General features: G+C 37.5%; 1 protein-coding gene across 1 annotated transcript in view; it reads left to right on the top strand.

The window, feature by feature from the left end:
• The window catches only part of SLC9C1 (solute carrier family 9 member C1), a 128,050-nt gene that overhangs the window by 23,459 nt on the left and 82,402 nt on the right, over positions 1 to 22,189 (top strand). Inside the window, exons 3-5 of the mRNA XM_045385423.2 lie at positions 4,191 to 4,290; positions 6,180 to 6,323; positions 7,426 to 7,600. Coding sequence (XP_045241358.2) covers positions 4,191 to 4,290; positions 6,180 to 6,323; positions 7,426 to 7,600 — 419 coding nt within the window. The remainder of the gene's footprint in view (positions 1 to 4,190; positions 4,291 to 6,179; positions 6,324 to 7,425; positions 7,601 to 22,189) is intronic.

Below are 22,189 nucleotides of genomic sequence, written 5' to 3' on the forward strand. Positions count from 1 at the left end.
AACAGGTACATTAAGAAATGTTCAGCCTCACTAATCATTAGGGAAAAGCAAATGAAAACCATAATGAGATATTACTTCAAATCTGTTAGAATGTCTTTTATCAAAAAGGTAAAAGAGAAGTGTTAGTAAGATTGCAGAGAAAAGGAAACTTGTACACTGTTGGTGGGAATGTAAATTAGTACAGCTATTATGGAAAACTATGTGGAAGTTCCTCAAAAAACTAAAAGTAGAACTCTACCATATGATCCAGTAATCCTACTTCTGGGTATATATCCAAAGGAATTGAAATCAATATGTCACAGGGATATCTGCACTCTCATGTTCATTGTGGCAATTAGCTAATTTTAAAGATAATGACAAAAAGGAAAATTAACCCAGAATATCAATTAAAATTAAGGGCAAGTTCTATTAACTACTTATTTACTCCCCTTTCTTGTAGCTCGATACATCGTGGGTGAATTTTTTTCAAATATTATAGCAAGTTTCTTGTTTGGAATTCTAAGTTCAAAACTGATTCAATTTTGGATGTCAACTGTTTTTGGTGATGATGTCAATCATATAAGTCTCATCTTTTCAATTCTGTATCTCATCTTTTATATTTGTAAGTGAGGGGCCTATGCCTATAATAAAATAACATAGAAAACTTCAAAATAAAAATATATGAAAAGTGTATACCAGGCAAAAGCTAGTAAAAACATTCAACTGATCTAGACAGAATATTTTTACTAAAATAATCTATCAAAAGAGATTAAAAATATGAATATCTATACAACAGAAAATAATGTACCAATATTAGCAAATACTATTATAAAAGAAAGAAGAATTTGACAAAACTATCATTACAGAAATTATGCCTTTCCCAGAGAATTTCATGACCAATTGAACAAAAAAAATTATGGCTATAAAGATATTTAAATATCTTAGAAGTTTGGTTTATAAGATATATAGTTTTACCTCCCAAACTGAATGGATATCCTTTACATATACATGTAGACAATTTGCAGAAATTAACTCGAAAAACATTTCAATAAAATTTCAAACATTGTTCAACCATGATGCAATTAAATTAAATATGAACTACAAAAAGAGGGTTCCTACCAGGCATAGTGGCTTATGCCTATAATCCTAGCACCTTGGGAGGCTGAGGTAGGAGGATCACTTGAGCCCAGGATTTTGAAACCAGTCTGGGTAAGATAGCGGGACCCCATGTCTACAAAAAATTGTAAAACTAGCTAGATGTGGTGGCACATGTCTATAGTCCCAGCTCCTCAGGAGGCTGAGGTGGGAGGATCACTTGAGCCCAGGAATTTGAGGCTGCAGTGAGCTATGATCGCACTCCAGCCTGGGCAACAAAGAGAGAAGCTGTCTCTCTAACGAAAGGGCAGAGGGGGGCAGTTTCAACCTGTACATTAGATCTTTTGTCTTGGTAACTCTTAGATCAGAAAGGCAATCAAAATAGAAGTTACATATCAAGTAAAGCTAAACGTTGGAAAATCTATCAATATTATTAATCCATGTCCCACAATCACCTCCTCACAAAAATATGATAGCTATTGATAATTAGTCATACCATTGCTTCCTGACACAGCCTCAGAATAACATTTAATTCAGCTCTTCAGACAGCCCTTCTTATGATTCAGAATTGACATGCACGATAATACCTAGTTACCTCACCTGCACTATGTCCCTGTTACATTTAGGAATAAGACAATGGTGTATATTCTCACATCCATGATTAAAAATAATTCTGAAAGCTCTAGCTAATGTGATAAGGGGATACATTTATACATATTTTAAAAGAAAAAAATGGGTAGATTAATCACAACATTTTATATCATATAGAAAATTCAACAGAATTAATTGGTAAACAAAGTCAGCAAGACCCTTTAATAGCTTGATATAAGATAAAGTTATCCAAACAGTTGATGATATTTTTATCAGCCAGCAATAACTAACTAGAAAATAAGAAAATTGGATTCTTTCTATACTGGTAAAAAGTTATAAAATATCAATGAATAAACTTAACAAATAGTTTGGATCTAAACATAGAAAATTATAGAAGTTATTAGGAAATATAAAATTTGAATAAATTTAAGCATAGAAAAACTTCTCTTCAGAAGTGCTAGAGTAATGGGAATTTATTATTTTCCCTCTGAAGAGGAAAAGGCAGACCAGAGGATCTTGAGGCTTTCCAATGAATTAATCAGTGGATTAAATTCAATTATAATATACTGAGGGTTACGGAATAAAGCTAATGAATTAACAGACAGTGAGAGAATGATCAGTTAATTCAGGTAGGTTCCTCATGTACTAGTATTCGTGTGTATACTTAAATTCTTAAAAGAAAATCCAACAGATATAATTTCACCTAACATTATTTTTAATAAGTAACCCTAATTTCAAGATTAAAGGTTATACCCAAGGAAACAATTTAAAACTTTTAGAGTCAAGATGTCTCAATAAACATTTTAGGAAGAAACCTGCCAGGACAGAATTTCATTAAAACAAGGTACAGAGTAAATATAAATTTAATGTAAAAAGACTTTCCCTGTGACCTGGCTTTGTGTTTATATTTAGTACCTTCAAGATAGTCATTATAAATATTTTCCTGACTTCACCATCACCTAACAAGTTATAATACCTAATCCAGGGCTTGATTATTTCAAAGAACCTATGTCCATGATTTCTTCTTCTTTCATGATTCAACAGTGACTCTGCCTTTGCTACCATTTTCAGCCAGGATTAAAATAAAAAATAGAAAACTTGTAATTTTCCATCTTTAGAAGGGAAAACTCAATAATGTAATAAAGGCATTAATTTTACTAAATTAAACTTTATTACAATCCGTATCAAACAATGATAGAAATTTTTTTGGTTTTAAAATTTCCTTCTCTCTCTCTTTTTCTTTTACTTTACTTTTTTTTTTTTTTTTTTTTTTTTTTTTGATGGAGTCTCCTTCTGTCGTCCAGGCTAGAGTGCAGTGGCTCAATCTCTGCTCACTGCAAGCTCCACCTCCCGGGTTCATGCCATTCTCCCGCCTCAGACTCCCAAGTAGCTGGGACTACAAGCACCTGCCACCAAGCCTGGCTAATTTTTGTATTTTTAGTAGAGATGGGATATGTTAGCCAGGATGGTCTCGATCTCCTGACCTCGTGATTCACCCGCCTCGGCCTCCCAAAGTGGTGGGATTATAGGTGTGAGCCACCGCGCCCGGCCCTCTCTCTCTCTTAGAAACAAGAGTCTTGCTCTGTTGCCCAGGCTCTGGAGTACAGTGGCATGATCATGGCTCACTGCAGCCTCAACCTCCTGGGTTAAAGCAATCCTCCCACCTCAGCCTCCTAAGTAGCTGGTACTACAGGCATGTGCCACCAAGCCAAGTCAATTTTTAAAATCGTTTGTAGAGACAGGGTCACATTATGTTGCCTAGGCCAGTCTCAAACCCCTGGGTTGAAGCAATCATCCCACATCAGCCTCCCAAAGTGCTGGAATTATAGGTCTGAGCCACTGTGCCTATCCAAAATTTCATGACAATTTCAAAAGTTCATCTAGAGAAATTAATGTGGGAAAATAGGCAAAACAATTTTTTTAAGTGGTGAACTTTCTCTACCAGATAGGTATTAAAACATTTAATAGGTCTACAGTAATTAAAATACAACTGTTGTAACACAGGAATACAAAGTAAGTAAAAGAAACACAAAGGGCACAGAACTAGTCAAAGTATGAATGGCAATTTAATATATGATAAAAGTAGAATATCCACAATATTCTTTAGTATTAAAAACACATATTTCAACTTTTACTTATTAACTAGAACTATGTCTGCTAAGAAGGAGGTATAAGTTGTGGGCAAGTTCACAAAGAAATCATCAGCTGATTTTCATTTCAACCCTCCAGAGCCCATCTGAAACAACCAGACCTCTAAAGTGTGCTCTAGCCTCAATGGGGTATGTGAAGCCGTGCAAAGATGTCCACAGTAGGCTTTACAATACAATTGGATATAAGTTGGAGGAAGAAAAAGGACATGGGGTGGTGGTAATAATTTGCAATATTTTTCAGCTGAAATCAAGTGAAGTTGCCTTTCTATAAAAGTCACGGTACTGTCACAATATCTGATACTTCTAACTCGGGTAAAATTTGTGCTGCTGCTGATGTTAAATTAATACTTTATATTTATTTCTTTTTAAAAATAGGTGAGTTACTTGGAATGTCAGGAATATTTACTCTGGCCATTGTGGGACTTCTTTTAAATTCTACAAGTTTTAAAGCAGGAGTTGAAGCACTTCTTCTTGAGTAAGTGGCTAGCATATTTTCACTTTATTTCATACACTGGAACGTATAATATCATAATAGTAACAATATCTACATCTACATGGCCAAAGTAAGATTTTCAAAGACTTGAAAACTACCCAACTAAAAACCTTTACTAGATTTTATTTTTTCTTGCCAGTATCTTTGAATCCTCCAATTTAAAACAAATTCGTAACCTTACCTTGAGTCCTTGTTGGTTCTCTTTCCCCACTAATTCCTCAAGTCTCTGATTATCTCCTCAATAATTTCCCATGTAAAATCTTGTACCCACTAGTAAGAGGGTTCCAAAAGTGCAGTAATCGAGAAGTAATATTTTAATATTTTAATGCTAATATTTTAAAATTAAGTTTAAGTTGAACTTAATGCAAAAAAAATCTAAAAATCAGTATTTTAAGGACAATGAGGTGCTGTGTAAAGCAAATCAGAAGAGTAAGCTGGGGCATTTGAAGAGGATTAGCAGTGTTATAAAAGAAAGTATGACCAAACTAAATGTAAGCAAGACTAAGGGTGGAAAAGTGCAAATTGTGCCTTGCTCAAGGGCATTCAGCTGAGGGGTGAGTAGTTATCAGCCAAAAGGAAGAGCACTTTCTGTAATGCTTTGATACGTAGAGTGGAAACTTGACCTGAACCACATAATGACAACATATGTGTTAACAAAGACCCTGAAAGTAAACCATGATTTTTAGAGTTTTGGGACAACGTTATAGAAGATAGAATTAATTCTGATGTAAGAAGCTTAAAAGATGTAGGGTCTTATAGGATTCTGGAGCACTTCAATAAAATTCCATGCCAATTACAATGGAAGTCAATTGTACTTACACTTAGGCAAAATTAAATGGACCACAGTTGAGGGAAGAATTTAAAATGCTACACAAGTATTAGCTATATGTATGGGGAATTATTCTGAAGGTTTTCCTCTCCTTCTTGCTCCAACTGTAAGCTGGATCTTCAAATATATTACTTATCTTTATTCTTCATTCCTTGTAAGTTGTGATGTCTTTCTTGCCTGCATTCCTAGTACTATTGAGCCTACAATTGAAGTAGGTGATCTCTCTGTACCTCATATTGATTTCTAAATCATTCTATCTCCCACTTCCTTAAAAGAATCCAATTTAGAAGCTCGTGCCATCAGAATATACCATCTGCCTCTTGGTTGTGGCTATCTGTAGAATTCTAACTCACTTCTCCATTTTGTGAAGATTTTAGTTCCTGTCTCACTGTGACTCTCCAATATTACTCTATCACCATTCTTAGTGATGTCAATATTCATACAGTTAATCCTTTACTCCGTCATCTTCCAATTCCTGTATCTTCTCTCCTTGTATAAGTATGTCCACCATTCCTCTTTAACCACCCGCTCCCACAGTTGTACAAATAACTACTTCATAAACACAGTTGCAAGAATCTTACTGTCTAAAATATGGCACGTACCAACTTCTACTCTTGAAGATAGTGGAAATCTAAGATAATGGTGTTAAATTCTACTAACATCTCAAAACAACCTGTAACAGATCCATGTTAACTCTTAAACAGAGAAGGTGTACCATCTCCCATCTTTTCACTGTATGCCCTCTAGTACCTAAATTCTAACAATTCCGCAACCATACTGAGACTAAAATCCATTGATTCTATCATCTTTTACTGACCCTCACCCATCTCATATTTTCAATTCCTCTTTATCCAGGTCATTTCTTTTGTGTAAAATAATTTAATAACTTTTCATCATTTTCAGCTAAAAGTCAAAGTTGTTTGTAAATGTTTTATTCATTTTTTGATAATCATTAGCACAATGATTCACATAGATAAACCTTGTAATCAAGATGTCAAATTAATCAATTATAAATATTTTTAATTTTTTCTGAATAATGCAGATTCTGGAATTTTCTATCACGTGTTGCTTTTCTCATGGTGTTTACTTTCTTTGGACTTCTAATTCCTGCACATACATATTTGTATGTAAAATTTGCTGATATATACTATTCATTAAATATCTACTTCACACTGATTGTTTTAAGGTAAGAACATCATTAAAATTTTTCTATCTATAGATAATTGAGTAAGTTTAAAGATCATCTTTTAAATAACACAAAGATTTCATACCTTAGATTGAAAAATTGACTCAAACTTTCCAAGGATCATCAGCAAATAAATGCTTAGTAATATTTTTCTTGGCTTTTAACTAAATTTCAAAGCAATGCAAACTCTGTTTTTTTTTTTAATTAGAAACAAACACAATTAACATTTAACATATTTTGTCCAATGTTTTTGTAATGACATTTCATGAAGTTAAGTACCTCTTATAAATAAAAATCTTGTTTTTGCTCAATATTATATAGCAAACAATTTTCTATTAATTAAAAACTACAGTTAGAAATTGCTTTTTAAAAATCATAGGGAAGCCCGCTTTGTAAACGTCTTTTTTTCTCAAATAATTTTTGTAGTTTCTTCTTCCACTGTAAAGAGGTAGAAAAAAGTCTGTTCATGTAGCTGAAAAGGAGATAGCATAGAGTGAGAAAAACCATCATAACTAGAGTCTCATAGTTCTTTAATCTCCATCACTCAAATGGTTAACATTCTGCTTCCATCTAGTTGAATTGTTGAAGTCAAGGCAGCTAGTGCCAACTAAAACAAAATTATTTCCCAAATTATCAGATCAAATTAGTGTAAAACATAGGAATGATATATGACTGAGGGGAAAAAAATCTGGCAAATATTGGACCAATTCAGCAAGATTAAAATCTATAAACAAAAAGAGAGCATTTTCTCACTTTTTATTCATTAGATTTGTTTTTATTTGGGGTGCGAATTCAGAATTTATGCACAACACATCTTGAACTTTTTTTTTTTTCCTCCTGAAGGAGCATCACTCAAGGATAATGTAAAGTTACTATGCTACTCACCTAATAGAAAGAAACAAAGAATAATGCCATTCTCTTGGCATGTCTCTGTATGGAATACCTGCCGCCTTTGTTTGGTGTCATGTCAACAGTGTGTGAAAGATGTCTCATTTGTTTGAGAGTTACGAATTCTACAGGGAGTAGATTAGAGTAGAGTAGAAAGAAATGGAAAGAAACTCCTATGAAAGAATAACTTTCTAAAAATCGTTTTGTCTTTTAGACTTGTGACCCTTCTGTTAATGAGCCCTGCTTTGTCTCGAGTTGGTCATGAGTTCAGCTGGCGCTGGGTATTCACAATGATCTGGAGTGAAACGAAAGGGATGCCTAATATAAACATGGCCCTTCTGCTTGCCTACTCTGATCTTTATTTTGGATCTGACAAAGAAAAATCTCAAGTAAAGAAACCTGTATTTTCTTATTTGAATATTGTATACAACTATTGCTGTGTATATAAAATATATTTTTTGTAGTGAGGTAGCTCAACTTCACTTGGGATGTAGGAGTGATTTAGCTATGATGGCAAGACTGGGGAGAGGAGGAACAACTGGCAACTTTCCTTCACCCCATTCTAGCTTAGGAATTCCTAAGTTTCTTCATACCCTAAAAATAGGTTTATTACAAAGATCAAAGTAATTCAAACTTATCAATCATTTAAAATAGTATCTGATACAAAATGTACACTCAATAATGTTTTAATTATTTATTGCACTCAAGAAAAGTGGAAACTTTCTTATGATTGGCCCTGTTGCCTTCTGTAACTTTCTGAGGCCTCATTTAGTAATGCTATGAGCCAAAACATTTTAATTGTCAAGTAAAGCACTCTAAACAGTACCCTCAGACTCTGCTTGGCAGAAAATACTGGGCATAATTCTTCTACCATGTGCCTGGGCAAGATAATTACAAGGATCTCTATAAGAAAATTTCTATGCAGATATCACAGAGCATCTGATGCTTTTATTATCTGAATTTTTTTAAACAAAAATTCCAAGTGTATAAAGAGAAGTGGCAAAATAATCATTATGTGTCTACTTAAATAATATTCAGTCCAAATATTTAAAAAACTAATCTTTAAACTGCCTTTAAAATCAAAATTATCCAATATTGTATGACCTCTCCCTTCTATCTATTTCTTTTTTTTTTTTGAGATGGAGTCTCGCTCTGTCGCCCAGGCGGGAGTGCAGTGGCCGGATCTCAGCTCACTGCAAGCTCCGCCTCCCGGGTTCACGCCATTCTCCTGTCTCAGCCTCCCGAGTAGCTGGGACTACAGGCGGCCGCCACCTCGCCCGGCTAGTTTTTTATATTTTTTAGTAGAGACAGGGTTTCACCGTGTTAGCCAGGATGGTCTTGATCTTGTGACCTCGTGATCCGCCCGTCTCGGCCTCCCAAAGTGCTGGGATTACAGGCTTGAGCCCCTTCTATCTATTTCTACATACCCAAATAATCAAGATCAATGTCATCACCATACACCTGATCAGTGTGATGGCTACCCTTGTGCACAGATCTAGGTTCTGAAATTTTTAGCTTAGCTGCTATTTGCTGCGTGGACATCAGCAAGTTTTTAATTCCCACCTCACCTCAAGTATCAGTTTCCTTACTCCAAAACAGACTTAATAGTATCAATGGTTTGCTGGTAAATATTTAACAAGTAACTTAAGTGTTGAGGTGAGAGGAAGCCCTAATTTGCAGTATTTGTCCATTTCTGTTGTGTAATCACTTCCACCAACAGAACATCAGTCAGCTCACAAACTTCCTGAAATTGAATGATTAGCTCTCATGAGCTAGTGAGAGCCAGCCCAGCACACTACCATCACAAAGCATTATTATGAGAAACAAAAAATGTACATAAAATGCTTGGCACATTGTTTCGCATATAGCAATTGTACAATAAATACAAGCTCTGATGATGAAATTATAGTGATGATATACTCTGCAGTAGTGTTTTGAAACAAAATTTTAGTAAATAAAATCATTTAGTAAAATATCTTCACTAGAAGTAACTCCTTGAGAAGAAAGTAGCACTCCTTTTCTCAGTTTAATCTAGCAGAACCCTACAGTTAACCTAATACTTACCCAGAGACATTACAGTAAAGGGTTAAAAATACTAACATCAAAGACCTATTGCCTTTTTAATTCTGTCTCTACTATTCATAAGTTATGTTATATTGGGAATGTCACAGTGCCCCAGCCTCCCATCTGTGTGATTGTACAGTATTGGTAATTACCTCACAAAATTGCAGTGAAGATTAAATAAGCCTGGTATATTGTATTATATGACTATTATATGTGTCAGCTACTCAGGAGGCTGAGGCAGGAGAATGGCGTGAACCCAGGAGTCAGAGCTTGCAGTGAGCAGAGATTGCGCCACTGCACTCCAGCCTGGACGACAGAGCGAGACTCCATCTCAAAAAAAAAAAAAAAAGAATTATGCCCTAAAGAAATGTGTATTTTAGACCTATTTGAAGAAAGACTAGAATCATACCTTAGTAGGATAATGTGATCTGCCAGTAAATTAACTGCCTGACACAAAACTTGAAACTCTTTACAGGAAGACAATGTAATCAAGACTCTCAACAATGTAACATCCATAATACATAGCCTAAAATCAAATATTACTGTGCATGTGAAGAAGCAGGAAAATGTGGTCTATCACTAAGAGAAAAAATTATTCAATAGAAACAGCCACCCAAAGATGACACAGATGTTGGAACTAGCAAAACTTTAAAAAATATACTCAAGAATCTAAAGAAAAAATGGACATAAGAAATGAAGATATGGGGTATTTCAGTGAAGAAATTGAAACTATAAAAAAATCGAAAGAAAAATTCTAGCAATAGGAAATATCCAAACTAAAAATTTTTGTTATCAGCTTAATGGCAGATTGGACTGTGCAGAAGAAAAATAAAAAAGCTCTAAGTTAATATGTTCTACAAGAGTGAGAAAATATATGAAGCAAAAACTGATAAACCTAAAGGGAGAAATAGATAAATTATAATTGGACATTTTAATACTTCTCTATATAACTCAACAAATTATAGAACAACTAGACAGAAAATCAGCAAAGATATGAAAGAATTGAAATCATCATCGACCAATAGGATCCAATTTTTATGGAAATTATATCAATTGATGCAGAAAAAGTATTTTACAAAATGTAAAATTCATTCGTGATAAAAGCTTCAAAACATATGAATAGAAGGGAATTTTCTAATGTTGATAGAGAGCATCTGTAAAAAGTCTATAGGTAACAACATAATTAATAGTGAAAGACTGTTTTCCCTTTAAGATTTGGAACAATGTGAAAGTGTCTGCTTTTTCTTTTTTTAAAACTTTTATTTTAGGTTCAGGGGTACATGTGCAGGTTTGTTATATGGGTAAACTGCGTGTCATGGAAGTTTGGTGTATAGATTATTTCACCCAGGAAATAAACATAGTACCTGATAGATATTTTTTGCATTCTCACCCTCCTCCCAACCTCCACTCTCAAGTAAGCCCAGTGTCTGTTGTTTTCTTCCTTGTGTCCATATGTATTCAACGTTTAGCTCCCACTTATAAATGTGATATATGGTATTTGGCTTTCTGTTCTTGTGTTAGTTCACTTAGGATAATGACCTCCACCTCCATCCATGTTGCTGCAAAGGACACGAGGACATGGTCTTGGGTTTTTTTTTGCTTTTGTTTTTTTGTTTTTGTTTTTGTTGTTGTTTTGTTTGTTTTTGTGTTTTTAGAAAACCTTTTATTTTAGGTTCAGGGGAACATGTGCAGATTTGCTACATAGGTAAACTCATGTCACAGGGGTTTGTTGTACAGAATATTTCATCGCCCAGGTACTAAGCCTAGTACCCAATAGTTATTTTTTTCCGATCCTCTCCCTTCTTCCATCCTCCATCTTCAAGTAGTCTCCACTGTCTGTTGTTCCCTTCTTTGTATCCATATATTCTCATCATTTAGCTCCCACTTATAAGTAAGAACACCCAGTATTTGGTTTTCTGTTCCTGCGTTAGTTTACTAAAGATAATGGCCTCCAGCTCTGTTCATGCTCCTGCAAAGGACATGATCTCATTCTTTTATGTGGCTGCATAATATTCTGATATGGTTTGGCTCTGTGTCCCCAGCCAAATCTCATGTTGAATTGTAATTCCCAGTGTTAGGGGAGGAACCTGGTGACTGGATCATGGGGATGGATTTCCCCCTTACTGTTCTCATGGTAGTCAGCGAGTTCTCATGAGATCTGGTTGTTTAAAAATGTGTAGCACTTCCCCTTTCACTGTCTCTCTCTCCTGCTCTGCCATGTGAAGATTTTGCCTGCTTTTCCCCTTTGCCTTCTGCCATGATTGTAAGTTTCCTGAGTCCTCTCCAGCCATGCTTCCTGTATACCCTGCAGAACCATGAACCAATTAAACCTTTCTTCTTTATAAATTACCCAGTCTGGCCGGGTGTGGTGGCTCATGACTGTAATCTCAGCACTTCAGGAGGCTGAAGTGGGTGGATCACTTGAGGTTAGGAGTTTGAGACCAGCCCGGCCAACATGGTGAAACCCTGTCTCTACTAAAAATACAAAAATTAGCCTGTGTGGTGGTGCGCACCTGTAATCCCAGATACACAGCAGGCTGATACATGAGAATCTCTTGAACCCCGAAGGCGGAGGTTGCAGTGAGCCGAGATTGCACTGTTGCACTCCAGTCTGGGCGACAGAGTGAGACTCCATCTCAAAAACAAAAACAAAACAAAACAAAAAACCCAAACAAACAAACAAAAAACACCCAATCTCAGGTAGTTCTTGATAGCAATGTGAGAATGTACTAATACATATTCCGTGGTGTATATGTACATTTTCTTTATCCAATCTGCCATGGTGGGCATTTAGGTTAATTCCATATCTTTGCTATTTGTGAACAGTGCTGCAATGAGCATAGGCATGCATGTGTCTTTATGGTAGAACAATTTATATTCCTTTGGGTATATACACAGGAATGGGATTGCTGGGTCAAATGGTAATTCTGATTTTAGCTCTTCGAAGAATTGCCACACTGCTTTCCACAACGATTGTACTAACTTACACTCCCACTAACTGTATAAGTGTTCAGTTTTCTCTGCAATCTTACCAGTATTTGTTATTTCTTCACTTTTTAGTAAGAGCTATTCTGACTGGTGTGAGATGGTATCTCATTACGGTTTTGATTTGCATGACTCTAATGATCAATGATACTGAGCTTTTTAAAATATATGCTTGTTTTCCTTCTAACTTACAAGGGATGTAAAGGACCTCTTCAAGGAGAACTACAAACCACTGCTCAGTGAAATAAAAGAGGACACAAACAAATGGAAGAACATACCATGCTCATGGATAGGAAGAATCAATATCATGAAAATGGCCATACTGCCCAAGGTAATTTATAGATTCAATGCCATCCCCATCAAGCTACCAATGAGTTTCTTCACAGAATTGGAAAAAACTGCTTTAAAGTTCATATGGAACCAAAAAAGAGCCCGCATCTCCAAGACAATCCTAAGTCAAAAGAACAAAGCTGGAGGTATCACACTACCTGACTTCAAACTATACTACAAGGCTACAGTAACCAAAACAGCATGGTACTGGTACCAAAACAGAGATATAGACCAATGGAACAGAACAGAGTCCTCAGAAATAATACCACACATCTACAGCCATCTGATCTTTGACAAACCTGAGAGAAACAAGAAATGGGGAAAGGATTCCCTATTTAATAAATGGTGCTGGGAAAATTGGCTAGCCATAAGTAGAAAGCTGAAACTGGATCCTTTCCTTACTCCTTATACGAAAATTAATTCAAGATGGATTAGAGACTTAAATGTTAGACCTAATACCATAAAAATCCTAGAGGAAAACCTAGGTAGTACCATTCAGGACATAGGCATGGGCAAAGACTTCATGTCTAAAACACCAAAAGCAATGGCAGCAAAAGCCAAAATTGACAAATGGGATCTCATTAAACTAAAGAGCTTCTGCACAGCAAAAGAAACTACCATCAGAGTGAACAGGCAACCTACAGAATGGGAGAAAATTTTTGCAATCTACTCATCTGACAAAGGGCTAATATCCAGAAGCTACAAAGAACTCAAACAAATTTACAAGAAAAAAACAAACAACCCCATCAAAAAGTGGGCAAAGGATATGAACAGACATTTCTCAAAAGAAGACATTCATACAGCCAACAGACACATGAAAAAATGCTCATCATCACTGGCCATCAGAGAAGTGCAAATCAAAACCACAATGAGATACCATCTCACACCAGTTACAATGGCGATCATTAAAAAGTCAGGAAACAACAGGTGCTGGAGAGGATGTGGAGAAATAGGAACACTTTTACACTGTTGGTGGGATTGTAAACTAGTTCAACCATTATGGAAAACAGTATGGCGATTCCTCAAGGATCTAGAACTAGATGTACCATATGACCCAGCCATCCCATTACTGGGTATATACCCAAAGGATTATAAATTATGCTGCTATAAAGACACATGCACACGTATGTTTGTTGCAGCACTATTCACAATAGCAAAGACTTGGAATCAACCCAAATGTCCATCAGTGACAGATTGGATTAAGAAAATGTGGCACATATACACCATGGAATACTATGCAGCCATCAAAAAGGATGAGTTTGTGTCCTTTGTAGGGACATGGATGCAGCTGGAAACCATCATTCTTAGCAAACTATCGCAAGAACAGAAAACCAAACACCGCATGTTCTCACTCATAGGTGGGAACTGAACAATGAGATCACTTGGACTCAGGAAGGGGAACATCACACACCGGGGCCTATCATGGGTAGGGGGGAGGGGGGAGGGATTGCACTGGGAGTTATACCTGATGTAAATGACGAGTTGATGGGTGCAGCACACCAACATGGCACAAGTATACATATGTAACAAACCTGCACGTTATGCACATGTACCCTACAACTTAAAGTATAATAATAATAAATAAATTAAAAAATATATATATATATATGCTTGTTAGCTTCATGTATGTCTTCTTTTGAAAAATGTCTGCTCATGTCCTTTACCCACTTTTAATGAGGTTGTTTGTTTTCTTCTAAATTTGTTTAAGTTCTTTATAAATGCTGCATATTAGACTTTTGTCAGATGCATAGTTGGCAAATATTTTCTCCCATTCTGTAGGTTTTATATTTACTCTGTTGATAGTTTCTTTTGCTGTGCAGAAGCTCTTACGTTTAATGAGATCAATTTATCAAGTTTTGCTTTTGTTGTGATTGCTTTTGGCATCTTTGTCATGAAACCTTTGTCAGTATGTCCAGCATGGTATTGCCTAGGTTGTCTTCCAGAGTTTTTATAGTTTTGAGTCTTACATTTAAGTTTTTAATCTATCTTGAGTTGATTTTTAAGTAATGTAAGGAAGGGGTCCAGTTTCAACCTTCTGTATATGGCTAGCTAGTTATTCCAAAACCATTTATTGAATAGGGAGTCCTTTCCCTATTGCTTCTTTTTGACAGCCTTGTCAAAGGTAATATGGTTATAGGTGTGCAGCCTTATTTCTGGACCCTCTCTTCTACTCTGTTGGTATACATGTCTGTTTTTGTACCAGCACCCATGCAGTTTTGATTACTGTAGCCTTGTTGGACATTTTGAAGTCGGGTAATGTGATGCCTCCAACTTTGTTCTTTCTGCTTAGTATACCTTGGCTATTTGAGCTCTTTTCGGTTCCATATGAATTTTAAAATAGATTTCTCTAGTTCTGTGAACTGTAAATTCTTTGAGGCAGTATGGCCATTTTAATTATATTGATTCTTCCTATCCATGAACATGGATTATTTTCCATTTGTGTGTGTCATCTCTGATTTCACTGGGCAGTATTTTGTAATTCTCATTGTAGAGATTTTTTACCACACTGGTTAGCTATATTCTTAGGTATTATTTGGGCAATTATGAATGGGACTGCATTCCTGATTTGGCTCTTGGCTTGATTGTTGTTGCTGCATAAGAATGCTGATGAATTTTGTATGATGATTTTATATCCTGAAACTTTGCTGAAGCTGTTTACCAGTTGATGGAGCCTTTGGGCCAACTATGAGGTTATCTAGATACAGAATCATGTCTTCTGCAAATAAGGATAATTTGACTTCTTCTTTTTCTATTTGGATGCACTTTATTTCTTTCTCTTGACTGATTGATCTGGCCAGGACTTCCAATACTATAATGAGTAGGACTGGTGAGAGAGGGCATCCTTGTCTTGTGCCAGTATTCGAAAAGAATGCATCCAGCCTTCGCCTACTCAGTATGATACTGGCTGTGGGTTTGTCATAAAGGGCTCTTATTATTTTGAGGTATGGTCCTTTGATACCTAGTATATTGAGAGTTTTTAACAGAAAGAATTGTTGAATTTTATTGAAGTCTTTTCTGCATCTACGGAGATCTTCATATAATTTGTCTTAACTTCTGATCAATCACATTTATTTACTTGCATATATTGAACCAACCTTGCATCCCAATCAAGACTACTTGATTGTGGTGGATTAGCTTTTTCATGTGCTGCTGGATTTCGATTTACTAGTATTTTGTTGAGGATTTTTGCATCAATGTTCATCAAGGCTATTGGCCTCAAGTTTTCTTTTTTGTTGCTTCTCTGCCAGGTTTTGATATTAGGATGATGCTAGCCTTATAGAATGATTTGGGGAGCAGTTTTTCCTCCTTGGTTTCTTGGAATAGTTTAAGTAGAAATGGTACCAACTCTTCTTTGTGTATCTGGTAGAGTTAGGCTGTGAATTTGTCTGGTCCATGGCTTTTTTTGGTTGGTCTATTTGTTACTGATTCGATTTGGAAACTCATTACTGGCCTGTTCAGGGAAACACTTTCTTCTTGGTTGAGGCCTGGAAAGATGTATGTGTCTAGGAACTTATCCATCTCTTCTAGGTTTTCTAGTTTGTGTGCATAGGGGTGTTCATAGTAGTCTGTGATGGTTATTTGTATTTTTGTGGGGTCAGTGGTAGTGTACCCTTTGTCATTTCTAATTGTGCTTGTTTGAATGTTCTCTTTTCTTCCTTATTAGTCGAGCTAGCAGCTTATCTGTCTTAGTAATTTTTTCAAAAATATAAAGAACTACTCGATTCATTGATCTTTTGAACAATTTTTTTTTGTGTGTTTTGATCTTCTCAGTTCAGCTCTGATTTTGCTTATTTCTTATCTTCTGCTAGCTTTGGGGTTAGTTTACTCTTGCTTCTCTAGTTCTTTTGGTTGTGATTGTAGGTTGTTAACTTGAGATCTTTCTTTTTGATGCTGGCATTTAGTGATATAAATTTCTCTCTTGACATTGCCTTAGTTGTGTCCCAGAAATTCTGGTATGTTGTCTTTTTGTTCCTATTAGTTTTGAAGAACTTCTTGATTTCTGCCTTTATTTTATTATTTATTATGAGTTTTATTTACCCAAAAACTCATTAAGAAGCAGGTTGTTTAATTTCCATATAATTGGGTGGTTCTGAGTAATTTTTTAGCCTTAATTTCTGTTTTTATTGTGCTGTGATCTGAAAGTGTTTACGGTATGATTTTGCTCTGTTGCATTTGCTGAGGATTGTTTTATGTTTGATTGATTTTAGACTATTTACCATGTGGTGATGAGAAGAATGTATATTCTGTTGTTTTTTGATGAAGAGTTCTATAGAGGTCCATAAGATCCATTTGGTCCAATGCTGAGTTCAGATCCTGAATATCTTTGTTCATTTTCTGTCTTAATGATATGTTTACTACTGTCCGTGGAGTGTGGAAGTCTCCCACTATTATTGTGTGGGAGTATAAGTCTCTTTGTAGGTCTCTAAGAACTTGCTTTATGAATCTCAGTGCTCCTCTGTTTGGTGCATTAATATTTAGTATAGTTAGGTCTTCTTATTGAATTGAACCCTTTACCATTGTGTAATGCCCTTCTTTGTGTTTTTAAAAACTTTGTTGTTTTAAAGTCTGTTTTGTCTGCAAATAGGATTGTTTAACTCCTGCTTTTTTTTTGTTTTCCATTTGCTTGGAAAATATTTTATTTTGAGCTTATGAGTGTCACTGCAGATGAGAAGGGTCTCTTAAAGACAGCACACCATTGGCTCTTGGTTCTTTATCCAGCTTTCTGCTCTCCATCTTTTAAATGGGACATTTAGCCCATTTACAGGCAAGGTTATTATTGATATGTGTGGATTTGTTCATGCCATTGTGTTGTTAACTGGTTATTATGTCAGTTTGTTTGTATAGTTGCTTTATTATGTCACTAGTCTGTGTATTTATTTGTGTTTTTGTGTAGGCTGGCAGTGATCTTTCCTTTCTATATTTAGTGCTTCTTTCCAGATCTCTTCTGAGGCAGATCTGTTGGTAACCAACTCCTTCAGTATTTGCTTATCTGAAATAAAAAAATCTTATTTGATGTTCACTTAGGAAGCTTAGTTTGGCTGGATATGAAATTATTGGTTGAAGATTTTTTGTTTAAGAATGTTGAATATAAGCCCCCAGTCACTTCTGGCTTGTAGGGTTTCTACTGAGAGATCCACTGTTAGCCTGATGGGGTTCCTTTTGTAGGTGACCTGCCCTTTCTCTCTAGCTGCCTTTAATTTTCTTTTCTTCATTTTGACATTGCAAAATCTGATGATTGTGTGTCTTGCAGATGATCTTCTTGCATAGAATCTTGCAAGGGTTCTCTGCATTTCCTGAATTTGACTGTTGGCCTCTCTAGCAAGTTTGGAGAAGTTTCATGGACAATTTGCTGAAATATGTCTTTAAGTTGTTTGCTTTCTCCTCATTCCTTGCAGGGATGCCAATATTTCGTAGTTTTACCTCTTTACATAATCCCATATTTTTCAGAAGTTTTGTTTAACCTTTTTCATTTTTTTTCATTTTTGTCTGACTGTCTTATTTCGTGGATCAAGTCTTCAAGTTCCAAGTTCCTCATCCTGATTTATTCTGCTGCTAATACTGGAGATCACCTGTGGAATTTTTGTAGTGTGTTTTTCAGCTCTATCAGATTAGATCTGTGCATCATTTATTGTGATTCTTAGCTTCCTTGGTTTGGTTTTGCCATTCTTCTGAATCTTGATGATATTCATTACTATCCATATTCTGAATTCTATTTCTGTTATCTCAGCCAACTCACCCTGGTTAAGAACCCATGTTGGAGAACTAGTGTGGTCATTTGGAGGACATAAGACACTCTAGCCATTTGAGTGGACAGAGTTGCTACATTGGTTCTTTCTCATCTCTGTGTTTGGGTGTCCCTTTAACTGTGGTGCAGATTGAGTGCAGTCAGTAGACTTCTTTTCTGAATGTTTTCACTGGGCCAAGGCTTTGTGCAGAGTCTTTATTTGTAAATGACTTCTTGTCTTTGGTTTCACAGGGGGTATATGTTAGTGAGGTATTTTTGGTGTTGAAACTTTGGACTGTGAACCAGTAGGCGGTAGTTAGGTATTGTGGTTAGTTGGTGGGCTCTTGCTCAGTCACATGGCTCCCCTATATTTCCTCACAGTTGCAGCCATGCTGTCTGTCAATGACCTGAACATGTGGGCTCCTCTCCTACTTGAGTGCTGGCTGTAGATCACAAACTGGCACTCCAAGACTGCCTACCACAGCTCTTGTGTGATCTCAGGTTTTATGTTTCTTCCCCAACTTGGAGGCAACAGTGGAAGGGACCTTAGCAGTGGTTGTGGATGAAGGTCTGTTGCCTGTCTACTGGGAGCTCCACCCCAGAGAGATGCAGGTGAGCAATCATTCAGTGCAATTGTCCAGAATAGGGGGTCTGTGCTGTGGGCCCCAGCTTAGTGAGGAGATATGGGCTTAGAGGCCCACATAAGAGTCTAGTTACTTTTTCATAAGGATGCTGTGGTATACTGGCAGTCATCTCCAGTCCCTAGTCTGCTCAGATTTTCCAGGACCTGAAGGTATCACTAGTGATGACTGTGAAACAGAAAAATGGTGGCCTGCCCCTCCCCCTCCCTTTTGGAGCTCCAGCCAAGGGAGGTACAGACATTTTGCCAGCCTGAACACACCAGCAGGAGGTGGCTGGAGTCTCTAGTTGGTGGATCCCACCTAGTGAGGAGGAATGGGATCATGGACCCACTTAAAAAAGCAGTCTGGCCTCTTTTCCCAGGGGCAGCAGTGCTTTGGGGGCAGTTCACTCCAGTCCTTGGTCACCCTTGACTCTCTAAAGCCTGAAGGCAACAATGGCTAAGCCTACTAAACAGCAAAGATGGCAGTCCACTCCACCTTCTGAGAGCTCTGTCCCAGAGAGTTTTGAAATTGCTGCTGGCCAGAAAACACCAGCAGTGGTGGCTGGAGACCCCAGTCAGGGTGTTCCACCCAGTAAGAAGGATCAGAATCAGGAACCTGCATAAAAAGGCGTTCTGGCTGCTTTTTCATAAAGCAGTTGTGCTATTCTGGGGGTCTGCTTGAAGACTCTCCAAAGCCTAAAGGCCACAGTGGCTTAGGCTGAGAAGCAGCAAAGATGGTGGCCTACCTCTCCCTCTAGGTAGCACCGTCCCAGGGAGGCTGGAAACTGCTGCTGACCAGAAAACACTGGTGGGGGTGGTCATAGACTGTGGTCAGGAAATTCTGCCCAGTGAAGAGAACCAGGAACTGGGACCCATGTGAAAATGCAGTCTGGCTGTTCATCCATAGAGCTGCTGCACTGTGCTTCCCAGAACAGGGAGGACTTTTCCAGTCCCTAGTCACCTCAGAATCCCTGGAGCTCAAAGGCAACAATGGCTAAGCCTGTGTAACAGCAAAGATGGTGGCCCATCCCTCCCACAGGGACCTCCATCCCATGGAAGCTAGGAACCACTGCCACCTAGAAAACACTGGCTAGGGTGACTGGGGAGCCCAGTCTTCAGTCTGACATGCAGAGCTACATGAAATATTCACAGAGCAGCCACTCAGGCACATATGGAGTCCTGGGCACTTCAGATACCTGGGCTTCCCAGCAAAAATGGCAACAATTTGAGCAAAGTTGGGAGTTAGACCCCTGTTTATACTTCTAGGAAAGGAGATGATTCAGGGGGCTGACCCAAGAGTTGCAAAGTTCCATGGGAGAAGCATGCATACCCACAATCACTCATTCACTCACCCACCCGGAGAGGACAAGCAGGATCAGGGACCTGCATAGGAAAGCAAGCCGGCTACTCTTCCATAGGGCAACTACACTAAAGGCAACAATGGCAAAGGCTGTGAAACAGCAAAGATGGTGGCTCGCACCTCCCTCTCAGAGCTTGGTCTCAGGGAGGTGTAATGCTGCTATTGGTGGATGACTGAAGTTTCAAGCAGTGGGTCTTATCCCGGGAGGTGCCATGGCAGCAATGCCTGTAGACCATTGCTACTCATCCCCCCTGGATCACCTCCTTTCCTAGAGTATGTACAGGAGTCTAATCTCTGACTTTGCTGAAGTTGCAGCCACTTTTGCTGGGAACCCCAAGTATCTGAAGCACCTAGGGCGCCACCTGTGCCTGGATGGCTGCTCTGCTAAGACTCCATGTTAGACTGAAGGCCCTGATGGAGTGGGTTCACGAGGGGATCTCCTGACCTGAGGGTTGCAAAGATCCATGGGAGAAGAGTGAGTGCCCGGGATCACTCACTCACACATCACTTTCCTGGGGAAGGGGAGGCTCCGCTGACTCTGTGTCACTCCTAGGTGAGTGGTCATCCTGCCTTGACTTTCCTTGTTTTCTGTGGGTCAAGTTTTTGCTTGATGAATCCCAATGTGTGTACCTGATGTTTCAGCTGAAAGTGCTGTATTTACTCACCCCTTCTATTTCTCTCCATGATAGAGGTGCATACTAGCTGCTTCTAGCCAGCTATCTTGGTCAATTTCCCAATCTTGTTCTTTTTATGACTGCAGAGTATTCCATGGTGTATAGGTACCGCATTTTTTAAATCCAGTCTACAATTGATGGGCATTTTGCTTGATTTCATGTGTGTGCTCTTGTGAATAGTGCTGTGATGAACATACACATGCACATGTCTTTATGGTAGAACAATTTATATTCTCTTAGATACATACCCAGTGATGGGATTGCTGGGTCAAATGGCAGTTCTAAGTTGTTTGAGAAGTCACCAAACTGCTTTCCACTATGGCTGCTCTAATTTACATTTCCACCAGCAGTATTTAAGTGTTCCTTTTTCTCTACAAACTTGCCAGCACCTGTTATTTTTTGGCTTTTTAGTAATAGCCAGTCTGACTGGCGTGAGGTGGTATCTCATTGTGGTTTTGATTTGCACTTCTCTGGTGATAGCAATTTTCACATGTTTCACATGTGTGTTGGCCATCCGTATGTCTACTTTCTTCTTTTGTGAGTTGTGAAAAACCATAGAAAACACCAATGAAGCCAGAAGTTGTTTATTTGAAACAATAAACAAGATTGATAGGTTGCTAGCTAGACTAATAAAGAATAAAAGAGACTATCCAAATAAACACAATCAGAAATGACTTAGAGGACATTACCACCTACCCCACAGAAATACAAGAATCCCTCAGAAACTGTTGTGAACACCTCTGCACACAAACTGGAAAACCTACAAGAAATAGATAAATTATTGGAAACATACAAACTCCTGAGATTAAACCAGGAATAAATTGAAACCCTGAACAGACCAATAATGAGTTCCAAACTTGATTCTGCAACTAATAACCTACCAACCAAAAAAGCCCAAACAAATTCATAGCTGAATTGTACTATATAGATAAAGAGCTGGTACCATTCTACTAAAACTATTCCAAAAAATTGAGAATAGACTCCTCTCTAATTTATACTATGAGGCCAGCATCATCCTAATACCAAAACCTGGCAGAGACACAGCAGAAAAAAAACTTCGGGCCAATATCCTTGAAGAATATAGATGCGAAATCCTCAAAAAAATTCTTTGGATGCCAGGTAGATTCAATACATACAAATAAATAAACGTGATTCATCACATAAACAGAACTAAAAACTAAAACCATGTGATTACTTCAATAGGTGCAAAAAAGGCCT

This window comes from Macaca fascicularis, chromosome 2 (assembly GCF_037993035.2).
Source record: "Macaca fascicularis isolate 582-1 chromosome 2, T2T-MFA8v1.1".
NCBI classification, from domain to species: domain Eukaryota; kingdom Metazoa; phylum Chordata; class Mammalia; order Primates; family Cercopithecidae; genus Macaca; species Macaca fascicularis.